Below are 19,372 nucleotides of genomic sequence, written 5' to 3'. Positions count from 1 at the left end.
AGACAAAATAAGAATAAATAAATAAAGGAAGAACAGGATTCATGACAACGATGCTGACAAGCTTTTCAGAACTCAGGGGAACAGAGATGGGAACAGCCTTCAGGAAGAAGAGGCGCCTGGACAAGAATAACTTCGCTCTACCACAATTGTTTTCTTCATCTGCTGGTTAATAGGATTTGATTGCAAAATTTGTTCTGTAAAATAATCTTGCTGATATCTTGTCGATAAGACTTCTAGAAACATCTGAGCAAAAATGATTATTTCTTAATTTATCTATTATAACAAGAGATCCCAGACAGCTTGACTCATTGATTATAGTTCTGCTTTAATAGAGGAACATTTGAAAATACACAGATATCCAGGAAAAAAAAAAAAAAAAGGAAAGCAGTATGAAGTATTCCGAGCACAGTCGTGCTTTAGTTTGGGTCCTAAGTTTCTAATTGTAACACCAATCGTAGTTCTCAGCAAACATGGCCCACCAGCTCTCCCAGCACATCCAGTGGTAACAATAGAGTGGTACACTTTACAGGGGACTTGTCAATTACCCACCCACTCTATAAATTTACCCAGTGTTTCATCTGGATTTTTCATAAGAAAAGGGGCATATCAATATAATTCACAATCAGTGTCAGGTTTCTGAAGACTGGGGTGTGAAATATCACTTGTCAATTTGCTTCTCAGGCTGAATTTTTTTTAAACAGGTTAAGTTATTCTTTAAAGCCATTTTTTAGGCGTGGGCAGTCTAGGTAATTTCATAGTGATGTTGGTTGAATACGATACAAAGGGAATGCAGGTATTTTCCAGGACAACAGGATAGGTGAAGGAAGCTTGAAGAATTCATGAAGAAAAAAAGGTGATAAAACCTAAACTTTTCTTTCAGATGTTTTTGAAATCCTATAAACCTTTTTTTATTCCAGAATTGATCATTTCACTCCAGTACATAAAACGTATAGAATGCATTGCCTGGCATCAAAATGGGAAACCCTCTCTTTCACAGAATGAAATTCTCTTCTGGTCCATCTTGGCCCAAGTCCTGGTTGTCTGAGGGCAGATTTCTCTTGAGAGGCCTAAAGTTGTAATAAAAAGCATCGTTTTCATCTACTGGTTGGTATTCCTGGTCAATTTCAGTGAGGAGGCCACTTCCAGAGCCACTTCCAGATCCTGAGCCAGAGCCAGAGCCGGATCCGGATCCAGATCCAGATCCAAAATAGTCCTCAGAGAGAGGGAAGACATCATTCAAGTTCTGGGATCCTGTCATTCTGAAGTAAGAACAAAAAAATGGAAAAGAAAAACAGTGAAGTTTGAGACATACGAAAGAAAATCATAAAAAATTTTTAAGGTAGAAAATTAATGCAGCCACCCAGTTGCTCAAATTAAAAGTTACACATTTCCCAGTTATTCAATGCTTTAAAACAAAAAACAAATCAATCAGGCCTTTCTACATGTTTGCCTAGACTTAACTCATTGCATTTATCTATCAACATCTACACATTGCAGACTCATATAAGCAATGCTAATTTTCTTATCAGTAGCATAGCAATCCTGTATTTGGTAAATTAAGAGGACATTTATTAAAAAAAAAGAAAGATATATTTTCCCATTTTCTTCCATTAAAGAAAGCACAAACAAGTAAGTCAGCCTAGATAGATGACATTTTTCCCAAATTTAAAATTTCTACAAAACTTCTAATATTCACAGTGCTTCAGCACAACTGAATCTAAAGAAATTCTTTGTGACAAGTTAAGCGTTATGTTTGCCACCATATTAACATTCAAGTTCCTCTCAAACAGTAAATGTATTGGGGCACCTGAGTGGCTCGGAAGGTCTGACTCTTGATGTTGGCTCAGGTCATGATCTCATGGTTCGTGAGATCGAGCCCTGCATTGGGCTCAGCGCTGACGGTGCAGAGCCTGCTTGGGATTCTCTCTCTCCCCCACTGTCTCTGCTGCTTCCCCACTTGTGCTCCCTATCTGTCTCAAAATAAATAAATAAATAAACTTAAAAAAAAAAGTAAATATATTCATTCAGTTGGGTTCAGTTTGGTGGTTTAGAAGTCCACTCAGCACCAAAAGACCAGAGCCATGTCGCTACCCCTCAGTGGTACAACAACACAACTAAATATCAGAGACAAAAACTGTGTTTCATAGTCTATGGGTCATTTTTTCCATGAAGATAGCGAACCACAGGCCATACAACAGATTAGAGCATCATGCATGCATGCCTTCAGTAAATATTGAACAGCGGATCCCTATTCTAAGTGCCTAGGATAGAATGGGGACGAACAGATGAGGTCCCTCCTCGAGAAATTTAGAACTTATTGGGGAAGACAGACCATAAAAAGTGAATAAATCAGGAAACTATGAGATGGTGCTAAATGCTATGCAGAGAAGTGAAACAGACTAATGTATGAAAGGGTGACCAGGTGGCTAGCTTAGACTGTGGGGTCAGGGAAAAGGGATCGGCACCGGAAAAGTGGAAACGCATGCGCACCCACGCACACACATGCACACACACGCACACACGCACACACACAGAGTATCAAAAACACGGAACAATGAGGTCACCTAAAGAAAGCATGCAGATAGAAAAGAGGCCCAGCACAGAGCCAGGGCCATATCAATATATTAAATATTGAACAGAGGAGAATGAATAGTCAGGGAAGTAGAAGAAAACTCAAGATAAGGTGGGGCCGTGGAAGCCTAGAGAAGAAAGCATTTCCAGGGTGGGGGCATCAACTGTTTTGAAGGCAATTAAGAAGTTGAGAAAGCCAAACACAGAGAAGTAAAGAGTGGATGTGTTAACCAGGAGTAATTGTGACCTCACCAAACATTCTGAGGGGAAGGTAGAAATGAACGGAAGTCCAAACAGAAGGGGTAGAGGGATGGGGAGACAGGAAGCATCCTTTTCGGTAAGTGTTACTGTGAAGAGGAGCAGAGAACGGGCAATAGCTGGACAGGATGCAGAGTCAAAGAAGGGATTCTAGCTAACTGCCTGAGATGCTAGAGAATTCTGCACCCCGGTGGAAACAAGATGCTGGTCTCACAGGAGTCACTGCAGAACTGAAGTCCTAGAAAAGGCGTGTAGAGGTAGGATCCCCAGAACAAGGAGGAATGGCCCTAGAAGCTGCCACAGAGTCCAATCAGGAAACTCATCTCAATATTTAACACAGGAAACTACTTAATGTGTGATGGAAAAGCAGTGAAGCCAGATAGGGGATAGCGAGGAAACCCAGAGATGAGAGAAGATACTTCTCCCCCTGGGCTAAAGGGACAATGGAAGGAGGTGGATTTCCCTGAGCCCAGCTACTAGGGGTATCTGGTGGGAGCCGAAGTCATGGAGGAGACACAGTCCTGCCAGAGGTGCCACTCAAGGCAGGGACCGAGGAGAAGAAACATCCTGATCTCTCCCTGCCTCTCAAGCTCTCTGGTCTCCCTTCTGTGCCTTCCATTGTCCAAACTCAGCCACAGATCAGGGACCTTGAGAGATGCAGACCATGGGATGAGTCCTCACCCCTTACCCAATAGAGAGAAGGAAGAGGAAAGGAAAAAGAATGGATAGGAGGGCAAATGGGCCTGGGACTAACACAGAAGCAAGAACTGTTCACTCCTAAGTGTCTGGGGTGTCAGAGTGAGATGGAAAATTTCCCGGCTGAGGAAAGAGAAGATTGTAGAGACTTAAGGAGAGAAGAAATGGTGTAAAAATAGTTGTTTGGGAGAACTTGGGTTATTCCTCCAACATTTTAGCTTTAAATGAATTACTGTGGAAACTCAGAAGTTAAAATAATGGAGGATGCTACAAAATCAATTTCAAGCTTAATGCTGTGGACTAAAAGAAGAGGTACAGGAGGGGTGCCCGGGTGGCTCAGTTGGTTAAGCATCCAACTTCAGCTCAGGTCATGATCTCACGGTTCGTGAGTTCGAGCCCCACATCAGGCTCTGTGCTGACAGCTCAGAGCCTGAAGCCTGCTTTGGATTCTGTGTTTCCCATGCTCTCTGCCCGTCCCTCTCCCCTTCCCCCTCCCCCCGCTCATGCTCTGTCTCTCTGACTCTCAATACTGAATAAAGGTTATAAAAAAAAAAAAAAAGAAAAAAAAAGGAAGTAGAGGCATAGGAGCAGGATTGCAGAGCGACATTTTGAGGATGGTGACGATGTAATCTCTTATGCAGTGAGTGCCAGCAACGAAGAGGGTCTCCAGGACCCCCCCCTCCCCCGCCAGGACCTCCCCCCTCCCCTGCTGAGTGATGATGGCCTCACCTGGTTTGGGCATGATGACTTCCCTGGCTTTGAGGAGAGTAATTTTCTAGGGTTAATCTTCCAAGTCTGAAGATTAAACCTTTATGATAATCCTTTTCATAACGCATTTTTGCTACCTGTTATACGACTTTGCTGCTTACTAAAACAATTGATTCGAAGACAATTCCATTTTTGTTACTTATGAATTCCTATTGGATCTTTTTTGCAAGTTTAAATCAGGTTTTATTTCATCAAGAAGAGGTTTGGCTTTGTCTCTGATAAGCCATGGCCATTTATTCTTCTCTTCCCTAATTTCTTTTTTCATCACTACTATCTAACCTCAGGATATTTTATTTTATTTTATTTATTTATTTAAAAATTTTTTTTTAACGTTTATTTATTTTTGAGACAGAGAGAGACAGAGCATGAACAGGGGAGGGGCCGAGAAAGAGGAAGACACAGAATCCGAAACAGGTTGCAGGCTCTGAGCAGTCAGCACAGAGCCCGACGTGGGGCTTGAACTCACGGACCATGAGATCATGACCTGAGTCGAAGTCAGACGCTTAACGGACCAAGTCACCCAGGCGCCCCTCTCAGGATATTTTAATAACCCCTATTAGCAATCATTCTGTATTCCTCCCTCTCCTCCAGCCCCTGGTGACCACTCATCTATTTTCCACCTCTGTAGAATTGACTATTCTGGGCATTTCATATGGATAGAATCATGCAAGGTGTGGCTTTTTGTGTCTGGTTTTTTTCACTTTGCATAATGTTTTCAGGATAGATCCATGTGATCGCACAATTCGTTCCTTATTTGGCCAAATAATAGTCCACTCTAGCGAAATACTGCATTTTATTTATGCACGCAGTTGCCAGACTCCTATTGGATTTTAATATATAACATGCTCTATTTACATAAACAGAATAATGCTCAATCATTTCCAATACTTGTTGGTGAAAAGTAGTTGGTTTTTGTCTCTGCCACCACAAAAAGACCTTGCAAAAGTTTGGATGAATCGTGCATTCTTGCGCATCTCACACACCAGTAAATACAGTATACAGCTTTACCGTGTACTGTGTGGCGAAAACCAAGCCACCAAGGCAAGAGCCTGAAGAAAAACACACTGGACAACCCTCCCATCTCCAAGCCAAGGTCTCAACAGCAGTCAGTGAAAGTAAGATCAGAGAAAGTTCACTTACAAAAAAGGGTCAGTCCTTGGAGGGAGGATTCTGTTGGTTTCATCTGGAAGCAGGTTGAACATTGGTCCTTTTTCATCAATGCAGTTTGCAGAATTACTCTCAGGATTACAGCGTACCCACTGGTACCTGGCCCTCCGCACAGGAGAACCTACCCCAAAAAAGGAACCCATGTGGTTACTAAGTACCTCTCACACAGCTTCTCATCACTCTGTCCAGAAGAAATTGTTGATTAAATGAATTCTAAATTTGGTAGAAGGTAAGGTGTGGGCATGACCATAAATAGACCATAAATAGTATGACCATAAATAGAATAGCAGCATCCACTGTGCGCCAGCCTTTTAGATACATTGTCCTCCCGACAACCCCATAAAGTAGCCCAGGGTTTAAGGTTAGAATAGGCTTGGGCAATCAGCCACCTGGAGTAAAGTCCCAGCTATGCTACTGGTGACCTGGGAAACCTTCACTTCCCTGAGCCCCCTCTGTGAAATGAAGATGCTAACAGTGTCGTTTTTTCTCATAAGCTGGTCCTCAAAATTAAATGAGAAATGCATGTAAAGACGTTAACATAGTGCCAGGAACACAATAAACACTTGGTAGTGTTAACTATTATTATTTTTGTACTATTCTCTCCACTTTACGCAAAGGAAAACTGAGGCCACATGGGTATTGAAGGGCCCAGTATTCAAACCCATATCTGACCCCCAAAGCCTGCCCCTTCTTATAGAGATGAGCCAAATCACATTCAGAAAGATTAAGGAAGACACCAAGTAGTACCTAAGACATTACGGGGCCCTAGTTCTTTAGGGCCATATGATGTTCTTAGGAATGAAAAGTTAATAAAAACTTGCCCTCTTTCTTTGCCCTCAGATCCAGTCAGAGATTTCAGAAGAACCAGGCTGTTCTATTCGCAGAGGGACAGACTGGTTGGAATACCCTAGTTTGTCACAGCTTCTTTTGAGTTTAGTTTCTACACAGAAGTCTCCAAATCTGGTGTTAGAAGGTAATACAGGAGATGCCTTATTAATTCATGAAATAAACTGTCTATTCTTCACTTTAGCAAGAATGGAAGCCCGGTGGTGAGAAATACTTCCCCATACTTCAAAAGGTTCATCTCCTCCCCACCCGAAGCCCATGTTTTATTCACACAAGGGCAACTAATAATCACCTAGCAAGAAAGGGCATGTTTAGAATCCTTGAAAAGCAGGAAAAGTGGTTTTAAAACCCAGTACATTGTTGTCTGTACAGATCAAAGTGGAAATGGTAACAACTGTTTCAGAAAACAAACAAAAAACCCAGTGCTATGGACAATCACGGCAACTTTTTTTTTTTTTTTTTTTTGCAATAGTAAAAGATTGGAAAATTACATGTTAAGGTACAGCTATTAAAAGAATGAGGCAGGGGTGCCTGGGTGGCTCAGTTGGTTAAGCGTCGGACTCTTGATTTCAGGCCACGTCTTGTGGTTCGTGGGTTTGAGGCCCCACGTTGAGCTTTGCACTGACAGTGCAGAGCCTGCTTGGGATTCTCTCTCTCTCTGCCTCTATCCCAGTTGCTCTCTCTCTCAAAACAAATAAATAAACTTAAAAAAAAAAAAAAGAATGAGGCAGCTCTCTGGACACTGATATAGATTCTCCAAGGTAGATTATTAAATTTAAAACAAAGTAAGGAACACTGTGCATTGTGTTAACATTTGTGTGTGTTTGTGTTTTTAAGAATATATTTACATATATGCTTGCATATATGTATCTTGAACCTCTGAAAAGTTACACAACATACTGATTGCCTTTGTGGAGGGGATTGGTAGGCAGAAGACAGAGGAAGGAAGGACCCTGACTGCCCTCCCTCCTCTTGACACACTTCTGCAAGCCCCCTACAACAATTCATCTGCTTCCTGTCATCATAAATTAGTTTAGGGACTACTGGGTGGCTCAGTCAGTTAAGCCTCCAAATCTTGATTTTTGGCTCAGGTCATGCATGATCTTACAGTTCATGAGTTTGAGCCCTGCATCAGGCTCTGTGCTGACAGCACGAAGCCTGCTTGGGATTCTCTCTCTCCCTCTCTCTCTTCCCTTCCTCTGCTCGCCCTCTCTCTCTCAAAAGTAAATAAATAAATAAACTTAAAAAATTAGTTTATATCTTCTATAATTTTACATAAATGGACTCCTACAGCAATTTGACAGGGTTTCCTGACATTGTTTTAATTCAGGGTCTAATGGAAAGGTGTCTTTACCTTTTACAGCACTCTCCTCTAGAAATGGGCAGTCTGTTTAGATATTCCTTACATCTAGACTGCTTTTGTTGCAATTTTTTAAAATAACATTTATGTTACAGGGCGCCTGGGTGGCTCTGTTGGTTAAGCTTCTGACTCTTGGTTTTGCCTCAGGTCATGATCTCATGGTTCGTGTGTTCGAGCCCCACATAGGGCTCCATGCTGATAGCATGGAGCCTGCCTGGGATTCTCTCTCTCTCTCTCTCTCTCTCTTTGCCCTTCCTCTACACTCTCTTTCTCTTAAAATAAATAAACTTAAATAACTTTATTTTTTAAAAGGAGAAAAGAAATATGAGCTTATTATAGGAAATTTTGAAAAATGTATTAAACAAAAAAAAAAAAAAGAAAAATGACCCCTAATCTCATTACCCAACATCCCCAGAGACCATGAACTTTGGAGTTTTGGGGTCACCCCCAGTATCTGTTTCTAGAAGAGTATGCACATACTATGTCCTGTTCTCTTCTGACAGCAATTATCAGAGGTTGATATCAAAGTCAAGTTCACTTTACCTCTCAATAGGATGGCCAAGGACTTTGTTCTTAAAAGACTGCAGAACCACAGAACTTTTTCAAAATGTCCTCTTTCTTTATGATTCTCTATTATGTCTATTTGTACTCAACTTTGTCCTAATAGCTCTGATTAACCAAGTTATTACATCATTAAGATATATGATACACATTTTATATCTATAAAGAGATATATAGATATAGGTAAAATACAATGTATAAAAAATACATGAAACTATTCACCTTAGTACTATTTAAACTAGGGAAACAGGAAATAACTAGATCAAAACAGTTAAAAATCTCATTATTAGTCATTCATATGAGGGAATATTGACAAAAAAGTTAAAAAGTAGTGGTTATAGAAAAGACTATGTAACATCATGGGAAACTCTATATTTAAAAATGAGTGAAAAAGGCAGAACACCATGCTGCATAGTAGTTGTTAATGCAACCATGTAAACAGATATTGGGGAGAAATTTGAGGAAATCCACAAAAATATAGTGATAGACTCTTTGGTGATTTTCTTCTCATTTTGTTTTATAAATTTCTATAAATAACAATATTCCTTGCAAAGATAAAGACACTAATGTAAGAAAGTAAATATTCTCCCGCTGGTTGGTTGGTTTGTTTGTTTCTTTCTTTCTTACCTTTGGAACTACTATCACAATTTTCCCCATGGTTCCTGAATATCGCTAACTGTATCTGGCCTGAGACAGCTAGTCATCCAACATAGGTTAGTTCTGTCACTGTCTGGAGACTGGAGGTAAGGTAGCAAGATGACATCCAATGCCCCTTACTAGCTGTGTGACCTTGACCAACTTACTTAACCTCTGTGTAGCTCAATTTCTTCATCCATGAAATGAGAACAGTAATAGATCTGATAATGAGATATAAATGTTAGGTTCTTAGAATAATAACTGGCACCATGGTCAGAGCTCCTTAAACACTAGTTTCTCCGATGAGAAGGAGACCACAATGACCAATCTCTGCTAGTGGACAACTTATAAAGACATCAGAATTTAAACACTCATTCTACCATTTAGCATCTGTCTGATTCTCAATTTCTCATCTTTCAAAGATGAATAATAGTATCCCAAACAGTTCCTTTACAGTGAGATGAAAGTATGTAAAACATCTAGCACAAATCTTTGCACCTGGTATTGGTATGGTTTACCTTTCTCCTCTGATTCTTTCCTCAAGCGTAAGTTTGGCATTGAGTGCTTGCTACTTAAAAGCCCTGCCTTGTAGGTGGGACTAAAAAAAAGAAAAAAAGAAGAAAAAATCCAACATGTCCAGCAGAGGGCGATGTCTTCACACTCTGTGCTGTCTAGAACAGCGCTGTCCAATAGAAGTGTTCAGACAACCATGTATGAAATATTCTTTTTTTTTTAATGTTTATTTATACTTGAGAGAGACAGAAACAGAGCGGGGGAGGGGCAGCCTGAAGTAGGCTTCAGGTTCTGAGCTGTCAGCACAGAGCCTGAACGGAGGCTCGGACTCACAGGATCATGACCCGAGCCTAAGTCCTACGCTTAACCCACTGGGCCACCCAGGCGCCCACGTGTGGAATTTTCAATGTCATAGCAGCTCTATTTTTTAAAGTAGAAAGAGACAAGTGGAATTAATTTCAAGACATTTCATTTAACCAATGTATTCAGATATTGCCATTTAACATATAAGCAATGTAAGTTATTAATGAATATTTTACGTTTTTCTTTTCATGTAAGTCTGGGTGCATATTTTGCACTAACAGCACATTTCAGTTTGGATTCACCCCACTTCAAATGCTCAGAGGCTAACATTTTGGGCACTGTAGATGTTTGCCTTCTCCTTTACAGGCAGCCGATGTGCTATCAAGCTGAGAGAATGTTTGCATAGATAGGAAGTTAAACAGAAAAGTAAAACTAAAACTTTACGGGGAAGCGTCCAGGTGAAAGACCCTATCATTTTGTTGGCATAATACAGCTTTCATAAACTCATGAAAACAAATTCTAAAATACAAAACTCCCCCCAGAATTCAGAGTCTCAGCTTTTAAAATTTATAAAGAGGGGCTTCTTGGGATGCCTGACTGACTCAGTGGGTAAAATGCATGACTCCTGATCTCAGGGTTGTAAGTTCAGGCCTCACACTGGGTGTAGGGATTACTTTAAAATAAAATATTTTTTTAAAAAAAGAGGGGCTTCTTTTGGGGGTTGACGAAAATGTTCTAAAATTGACTATAGTGATAGTTGCATATATCTGTGAATATAATTTAAAAACTTTGAATTGTACACTTTGAATGGATGAACTCTATGGTATGTGAATGCTATTTCAATAAAGCTGTTTAAAAACTCATAAAGAAATCAAAGGTAGAAGTCACCCCCCCCCCAGAAAAGTGTATCTAATTTGGGATTGATAATTTTCAGTTGGATTAAAATAAAGAACATGGTTACAGACACGATGTTCCTGACATATCTATTGAAGGGTGTTGGCAGGATGTGAATTCAACAGTTCCAGCCCCCGATGTTGTGGGAATATCTTGACTCCTATCTTGCTTGAGAGAAATGCCTCATGATTACTGATTACCATAATTGGAAAAAATAAAAGAGAGAATGTTAGTGGACACAAGGGTTATCTTCTCCAAAGGCCCCACCTACTGGATCTGCTGGTGAACTTTGTGGTAGATTCCAGGGAAAAGAAGGGTAAATTATTTAGAACCCTTTCCTCATTGCTCGCCACCCCCACATACACACAAAGTCACTAGTCCCACTTTATACAAAATGCTTTCTGTGAATGAACATTACCCCAGTAATCTCTCTGCATCTTTATATATTGTAGTACCAATTTTTCCCCAACATCATCACAATTTGCCAATTTCCTATTCTTTTTTTTTTTAATTTCTTTTTTTCAACGTTTATTTATTTTTGGGGGACAGAGAGAGACAGAGCATGAACAGGGGAGGGGCAGAGAGAGAGGGAGACACAGAATCGAAAACAGGCTCCAGGCTCTGAGCCACCAGCCCAGAGCCTGACGCGGGGCTCGAACTCACGGACTGCGAGATCGTGACCTGGCTGAAGTCGGACACTTAACCGACTGCGCCACCCAGGCGCCCCAGCCAATTTCCTATTCTTAATGGATATCTGCTGCAGGTATGTTAGAGAAACTTAAGCAGAAACTGCCATGCGGAGGGTTAAAAAAAAAAAAAAAAAGGCCATTTTGTTCGTTGTTTGGGTAGCATGGAAACAGACATCACTAAGTTGGAGTTGCTTCCTACTAGACAATCAATTCTACAAGATAGATAAGGTTCCCCCACCCTTGCATGGCTTGCCAAGCTGTAAATGTTCCCAGTTTACTTTCAATTTCTCCCTCTCTATACCTCAATTCGCTGGTAAACTTTATAGCAAGTTTACTACAGCCAAAACAAGGTTTTTTGTTTTAAAGAAAGAAAAACTTGAGGCACCTGGCTGACTCAGTCAGTAGAACACGTTACTCTTGATCTCAGGGTTGTAAGTTCAAGTCCCACATTGGATATAGTGATTACTTAAAAATAAAAACTTTAAAAAGAAAGAAAAGAAGAGAAAAGAAAAGACCAGTAAAGAAAAAAGAAAATCTCTACCTAGAAGACAGTCAAGTTGCAGTAGAAAGTTAACTCTGTCCTTGAAATCAGATGGCCACTTCTGGCCTAAAGTCTCAAAATATTTTGCAAGCGGTTGGTCTAAAAAGCAAATGAATCTTCTCTTCTATAAAGTGGTGTTAATTCCTCTTCACAGGAAATGTGATGATCATTTACGAGAGAATGTACATGAAATCACTTTACAATCAAACAGCAGCACACATGGGTGGAATCAATATCTACTATAACCCAATAGTGTGGAGTGAACACATGATCTGGCCACAACTGCTCGTGGATTTTCCATTTTCTCTCTTTATGGGCATCTTTTAAAAAGAGGGGCGGGGCACCTGTGTGGCTCAGTCAGTTAAGCATCCAGTTCTTGATTTTGGCTCACGTCATGATGTCATGGTTTGTCAGATGACACCCCACAGAATGCGGAGTCTGCTTGGGACTCTCTCTCTCCCTCTCTCCCTCTGTCCCTCTCCACCCCACTCTCCTCTCAAAATAAATAAATAAACATGAAAAAAATTAAAAGGGGGGCAATAAAAGACTTTAGGATTCACAGACCTTATCAATAATCAATAATCCCCTGGAGCTCTACATTAAATCGATGGCCACCTGTGCTCTCCAGGGTCTCCCATGCATTGCCAAATTTCCATTTCTTTGCCCCTAATAGACATGATTTTACGTCATGTCTTTACTTGGGTTTGACTTACAGTAACTGATAGGGGCTGAGTTGTGTCCCCTCAATTTGTGTGTCGAAGCCCTAACTCTCAATACCTCAGAATGGGGTTGTATCTGGAGATAGGGACTAAAAAGAGGTAATTAAGGTCAAATGAGGTCATATAGATAGACCCTAATCCAATATGGCTGGGTCCTTATAATCCAATATGGCTGGTGTCTCTTATGAAGAAGAGATCAGGACACAGACACACACAGAGGAAGGACCATATGAAGACACAGAGAGATGGGCATCTTCAAGGCAAGGAAAGAGGCTTCAGAATGAAACCAACCCCACCGACATCTTGATCTTGGACTTCTAGTCTCCAGAACTGTGAGGAAATAAACTTCTGTTGTTTAAGCCACACCAGTCTGGGATACTGGGCAGTCTTTGCAAACAAATACAGTAATCTAAGATATTTTGAATATGTGCAGTAAAAGCAAGCCAAAAGCCTAGTTAATTTGATCAGTTCAGTCAAACCAGTGGTTTGAGTAAATATTTTTTAAAAGATGGAGGAAAAACACTGTCAGATCACACCTGGCATCACGTGGATGTGTGGTGAAATAGTGGCGTGGCTCTTTCCACTGCAGCCTTGAGCTTGCCGTCACTCGCACACACAGCCCCGGGTGGGCATCTATTTCCCTTCCTATTGAATTTTTTTTTTAACGTTTATTTATTTTTTAGACAGAGAGAGACAGAGCATGAACAGGGGAGGGGCAGAGAGAGAGGGAGACACAGAATCTGAAACAGGCTCCGGACTCTGAGCGGTCAGCACAGAGCCCGACGTGGGACTCGAACTCACGGACCGTGAGATCATGACCTGAGCCGAAGTCGGACGCTTAACTGACCGAGCCACCCAGGCGCCCCTCCCTTCCTATTGAGACGTGGGCACAAACCCTTCATTCCAACACCAAGTGCACTTCTCCTTTGGAAATACCCTAGTTTTTCAGTTCATTCATTCTCTCTTTCTTGGTTCCTTTTCCAACAAAGAGCTAAACCTACCAGGTGATGATATAAATGCTAGTACTTTGTACAGTTTCATCATGGTTTCTTCACTTCTTTCTGATGAATACCTACTACATAAGGAATGTTTTTGCTTTAATTCCAGTTTTACCTACTGAATCTTTGTGGGGAACGTGATATTTGAGGGAAATTCTGAATACGTAAAGACTAACTTAGCTCTTGCCAGGGTGGACTCCCCCCACACCCCACCCCCTCTCCCCACCAACTGGTCACTCAAATCTGTGCTACAAATATAGACCTCATTACCCTGGATCTTGTCACAACACACTAGGGAATTACCTCATCAAGCTGAAGATTTTCCCTAAAAGACCCAAGCCTGTTCCCTACAATCAATAATGTTTTATACTGTAAAAAATAAATAGATTTGGGGCTCCTGCGTGGCTCAGTTGGTTAAGCATCTGACTTCAGCTCAGGTCACGATCTTGTGGTTTGTGAGTTCGAGCCCCGCCTCGGGCTCTGTGCTGACAGCTCAGAGCCTGGAGCCTGCTTTGGATTCTGTGTCTCCCTCTCCCTCGGCCCCTCCCCCACTTGTGCTCTGTCTCTCTCCGTCTCTCAAAAATAAATACATGTAAAAAAAATTTTTTTTAAATAAATAGATTCATAAAAAAGTTTCAGCAACACTACTTGCTGTTATTTTCTTCAATAAATGCATAACAAGAAGAAAATAATTTTATAAATTTCCAGTACATGACGAACATATCTGAGATCCCCTATATGATTTCATTTCCACCAAAAGTAAAAACAAGACCATTAGAGTCACTTTGAAGAAACAAATCCGAGACATGTATGTCACTAGGAGTCAGTATTTCCTGTACAATTTGGGGAACCTTAAATGTGTTTCTACCATAAATTCTCCCGTCTATTTATCAGGTCATGACCTTCTGCCTTGTTTAGACATGATCCCTTATTTACCAAAGGAGAAGAAATTGTATCTTTCCTACAAACTGTTAATTTTCGTTGTCTTAGTCATTAAGACTTTAAGTTGTTTCAGTCTGACTAAACAACCCTGGATCATAGAGAAATCTAACAAGAAATTTCCAGATGTAATGTCTCTCTGAGCAACAGCACAGACACTAAAATTCTTTGGCCTCTTTATAAACTCTGAGAGGGTTTGTACTATGTCTAGCCATAACTGAATTTTCACTAAGAACCAAGTTTTTTTTAAAAAGGGAAAAAGAAACAAATTTACTCTGATTTCTACAAATATATCATTTCCCACTGTTAGAGTAATTATGACACCACCATAATATAGGAAAACTTGGGACTGATAGAAACCCTAAGGGATAGGCACTCAACAGTGCCACTTTCTCCATAGACACATAGGTATTTTTCTATATTACTTTCTTGAATTTCTGAAAGTTTATAAACTAGGGGTGCCTGTGTGCCTCCGTCAGTTAAGTGTGGGACTCTTGATCTCAACTCAGGTCATGATCTCAGGGTTCGTGGGATAGAGCCCCGCATGCGACTCTGTGCTGACAGCGCTGAGCCTGCTTGGGATTCTCTCTCCCTCTGTCTCTCTCTCTCTCTCTCTCTCTCTCTCTCAATAAAAGAAAATATACATTAAAAAAAATGTTTATAAACTATACCTTTTCATCCCAAAATAAAAGAGCACGTTTCAACCATTGTGAGAGCTTACAAGGCCACACCTGCCTCCAGAGCCTCATCCTTCTTGGTACCAAACTTAACCAAACTCACATTAAGGAGTTTAGCCACCCCAAATATTTTTTCCTTGCATACTTTCTCCCACAATACATTCTGTATCTTAAAGTGAATATTATCATTTGTGGGAAACATGGGGCTTACAAAGATTACAGCGGGGGGCGGGGGGTACAAGTTTCCCGGGTCTTACCTTGAACTGAAGAATCAAAAACCAGGAGGAGGGCAAGAGCCAGGACAAACGTAGTGCCCTGGAGGAGCCTTTGCATTGTGACCAGCTCACTTCGGTCCTGCTGCCTGGACACCAACTTCACGATTAGGAAATGTAGCAGGGTGCACTCTGTCCCTTTTAGAAAAAGTTCCAAAACCTCAAACCCTGCCCAGAACACACGTCACAATTTCCTGAACAAATAGAAAGAGATCCACATCAAAACCCAGAAAGATAAAAAAAAAAAAAAAAAAGACAGCAAAATAACTATTCATACCCATTATGAAACTGCACTGAACTCTCCCCAGGTCTGCTTTTTCAAAAGTTTTGTTGTTTCACACTTGCCTGTTAGAAATTGTTTTCCCACTAAAACAGTAGAATCAGCATTCAGTAGAGTCGGTTTTTCCTCTCCTCAATTAGCAATCTGAACACAAGATTTTTAACATGAAGAGTCCACGGCCCTGTGGATGAGGGGGAGCTGGGCACTGCCTTTTCATACTGAGGACCTTCAACATAAAATGTTAATTTTCCTTTCTGTCAGGAGTAGCACAAGTCACTGAGTCGAGCTTGAGAGGTAAAAGTTCAAAGCTGAGTTCTCATCTACAAAAAAAGTGTTCTCCGGTTTCAGAGAACAGGTTTCTTATTGGACTCTGTTGCTTCCATTGGATCGATCCCTGGCTCTCCCTCTGCCTCAAGAATGGAGCGAGGATTTCTGGTTACCAAGCACTTGGGCACAACAGAAAAACGACTTTGCATTTCTCTGCCCCTCCACACCAAGTATTTCTTATGATGCAATTCCATTTATGCTTTCACCTTTTCTCCTGGTAAAAGTTTCCACCTTGAATTTTGGGTTCTCTGGCCTTGAATGAGCTGGGCATCAGAAACAAGGTGTGTTGTGTCCGCCCAGTGGGCTGCTGGAGCTCATGCTGCGCTGCCCCCTGTAACTAAAGGAGTGGCTGTTTCTCAGGTCCTGGGAATCATGCATAGACTTCTGGGGGACTGAGGAACACCGGGTAGAGGCTCCACATTAAAGTTGCAGGATAGACATAACAGTTGAACACGTGTTCTCGCCTGGGGACACACACTGTTGCCTTCTATTCAAGGTTCAACCACTCTCCATTTCCACATGCCTATCCCTACAGCCCCCACTTTCCATTTTCACCCTCACTGTTGTCGGTCCTTTGACAGGAGGGAGGGGTTTCCGTTCTCTTGTTTTCAGCTTCCTGCTGATTCCTTTACCATTTCCTGCTAAGGACAGGCCTCAGAATCTAATCGCTGAGTAGTTGTGGTCTAAGTCCACAAGAGCTATGAAGAATGCACATCTTGACGGTCCTCAGAACCATCTGGAAGTGAGACCAGGGACCCCTCTTTAGCTGTACCCAACCCCAAAACTCACAAACCTAGTGAGTTCCCCAGTATGGAATATTGGTTTCAGCTTGAAATAACAGCCCTCATCTCTGGTCTTTTTTAACCCTATCCCCCAATTTAAAGCCCTGGCCCGAAAACAATAGCTCCAGTAAGCCCTGCAAAACCACAGAACTGCTTAGAGCTCCTGATTGAAAATGATCATTTTGGAGGCCTTTTTCCTTTGGGTACTTCATTTTTTCCTTCTCTGGATCATGGTGATTTTTTTTTTTTTTAATGGTGCCGCATTCTCAACCATTTGCTCTTCTCCCGCTACTCTGACAACCAACAGTTTCTTTTCCCAAACAGCCTTCCTCCAGTTTCATTTCCCTAGTCTTCTTTAAGCTGCAGAGGAGCAGGACAAATGCATGTGGCATCCAGAAGTCCTGGGTCCTAACTTGACTCCCTCACTTAGCAGCTAAGGGACGTTGGGCCCCCTGCTCCGGTTCTGACAATGGTGAGGGGAACCAATGAGAGGGTGCCCGAGGAAGCTCACGGCGTACCCTATGAGGAGTGCGTTAGCGGCGCCCCTCTGGGCTGGGGACCTACCATTCTTCTTGCCCCCAATTTCCTCCATTAACCAAAGAGGATATTTATCTGTCCTTAAACCTTACCCTGTACAATAAGCCTGTTCTCCATAATTTTAAAAGGCAAATTCTGTTCTGGACTTCATTCTTCAGTTACCAGGCAACCTTAAATGCATCTGTTTTATTTCACACGCAATTGATTTGCCCGTAACATGGGCATCTTCATTCCTTAACAATCACCTGGAACAGGACACACACCAGTTCCACATCTAAAAAGTAATGTACCCCGCCTCCTCCCCTCTTCACATAAACATGACTTTTCACCAGGGTGCCTGGGTGGCTCAGTTGGTTAAGCATCTGACTTCGGCTCAGGTCATAATCTTGAGGCTCAGGGGTTCGAGCCCCATGTTGAGCTCTGTGCTGACAGCTCAGAGCCTGGAGCCTGCTTCCGATTCTGTGTCTCCCTCTCTCTCTGCCCCTGCCCATACTCCGTCTCTCTTTCTCAAAAATAAACAAAATATTAAAAACAACAACATGGCTTCCCACTAGCTATTGGTTTCAGGGTGGTCTTTTTAAAAGCAGATCTGTTTTGGGGCACCTGAGTGGCTTAGTCAGTTGAGCAACTGCTTTTTTCTTTTTTTTAATTAATTAATTAATTAATTTCTAAATTTAGATCCAAGTTAGTGTACAGTGCAATAATGATTTCAGGAGTAGATTCCAGTGATTCATCCACTATGTGTAATACCCCGTGCTCATCCCAACAAGTGTCTTCCTTAATACCCCTTAATATCCCACCCACAACCCCTCCAGCGACCCTCAGTTCTCTATATTTAAGAGTCTCTTATGTTTTGTCCCCCTCCCAGTTTTTATATTATTTGTGCTTCCCTTCCCTTATGTTCAACTGTTTTGTATCTTAAATTCCACATATAAGTGAAGCCATATGATATTTGTCTTTCTCTGATTAATTTCGCTTAGCATAATACCCTCTAATTCTATCCACATTGTTGCAAATGGCAAGATTTCATTCTTTTTGATTGCTGAGTAATACCCCATTGTGTGTGTGTGTGTGTGTGTGTGTGTGTGTGTGTGTGTATATATATATATATATACCACATCTTCTTTATCCATTCATCCGTTGATGGACATTTGGGTTCTTTCTGTACTTTGGCTATTGTCAATAGCACTGCTATAAACATTGGGGTGCATGTGCCCCTTTGAAACAGCACACCTGTATCCCTTGGATAAATACCTAGTAGTGCAATTGCTGGCTCATAGGGTAGTTCTATTTTTAACTTTTTTTTTTTTAACGTTTATTTATTTTTGAGACAGAGAGAGACAGAGCATGAACGGGGGAGGGTCAGAGAGAGGGAGACACAGAATCTGAAACAGGCTCCAGGCTCTGAGCTGTCAGCACAGAGCCCGACGTGGGGCTCGAACTCATGGACCGCGAGATCATGACCTGAGCCGAAGTCGGCCGCTTAACCGACTGAGCCACCCAGGCGCCCCTATTATTGACTTTTTGAGGAACCTCCATACTGTTTTCCAGAGTGGCCGCACCAGCTTGCATTCCCACCAGCAATGCAAAAGAGACCCTCTTTCTCCACATCCTCCCCAACATCTGTTGTTGCCTGAGTTGTTAATGTTGGTCATTCTGACTAGTGTGAGGTGGTATCTCATTGTGGTTTTAATTTGTATCTCCCTCCTTTGGGGCACAATGATATCAAAGAAGTTGAATCAGAGGCAACTGAGTGGCTCAGTCGGTTAAGCGTCCTGATTTTTTATTTTGGCTCAGATCATGACCTCACGGGTGGTGGGTTGGAGGCACAGGTGTCAAGCTCTTTGCTGACAGCATGGAGCCTGCTTGGGATTCTCTCTCTCCCTCTTTCTCTCTCTGCCCCTTCCCAGGTTGTGTGCTCTCTCTTGCTCTCTAAATAAATAAATAAATAAATAAATAAATAAACTAACTAACAAACAAACAAACTTAAAAAAAAAAAAGAGAGAAAGTTGAATCAGAGATCAGCACTTAAGAACTG

At 41.5% G+C, this 19,372-nt stretch overlaps 1 protein-coding gene across 1 annotated transcript; it reads right to left on the bottom strand.

Annotated features, from left to right (window-relative positions):
• Nucleotides 1–305: 305 nt before the first annotated feature.
• On the bottom strand, nt 306–15,550 carry SRGN (serglycin). Its single transcript, XM_047825955.1, has 3 exons — nt 15,394–15,550; nt 5,434–5,581; nt 306–1,259 (listed from the first exon to the last, which is right to left on the bottom strand). Exons 1-3 carry the CDS (start codon nt 15,467–15,469, stop codon nt 992–994), a joined length of 492 nt encoding a protein of 163 aa, XP_047681911.1. The 5' UTR covers nt 15,470–15,550; the 3' UTR covers nt 306–991.
• Between the last annotated feature and the right edge of the window lie 3,822 nt (nt 15,551–19,372).

This window comes from Prionailurus viverrinus, chromosome D2, assembly GCF_022837055.1.
Source record: "Prionailurus viverrinus isolate Anna chromosome D2, UM_Priviv_1.0, whole genome shotgun sequence".
Classification (NCBI taxonomy): domain Eukaryota; kingdom Metazoa; phylum Chordata; class Mammalia; order Carnivora; family Felidae; genus Prionailurus; species Prionailurus viverrinus.
This window is presented reverse-complemented; position numbering and strand designations above follow the sequence as displayed.

What these genes read in the sequence shown, in the direction of transcription:
- SRGN (XM_047825955.1), bottom strand. Translation starts at nt 15,469, where the DNA reads ATGCAAAGGCTCCTCCAGGGCACTACGTTTGTCCTGGCTCTTGCCCTC. An exon ending in TTTTGATTCTTCAGTTCAAG is followed by an intron (nt 5,582 to 15,393) that starts GTAAGACCCGGG and finishes TTTTTGGGGTAG; the next exon opens with GTTCTCCTGTGCGGAGGGCC. An exon ending in CCAAGGACTGACCCTTTTTT is followed by an intron (nt 1,260 to 5,433) that starts GTAAGTGAACTT and finishes TTCTTACTTCAG; the next exon opens with AATGACAGGATCCCAGAACT.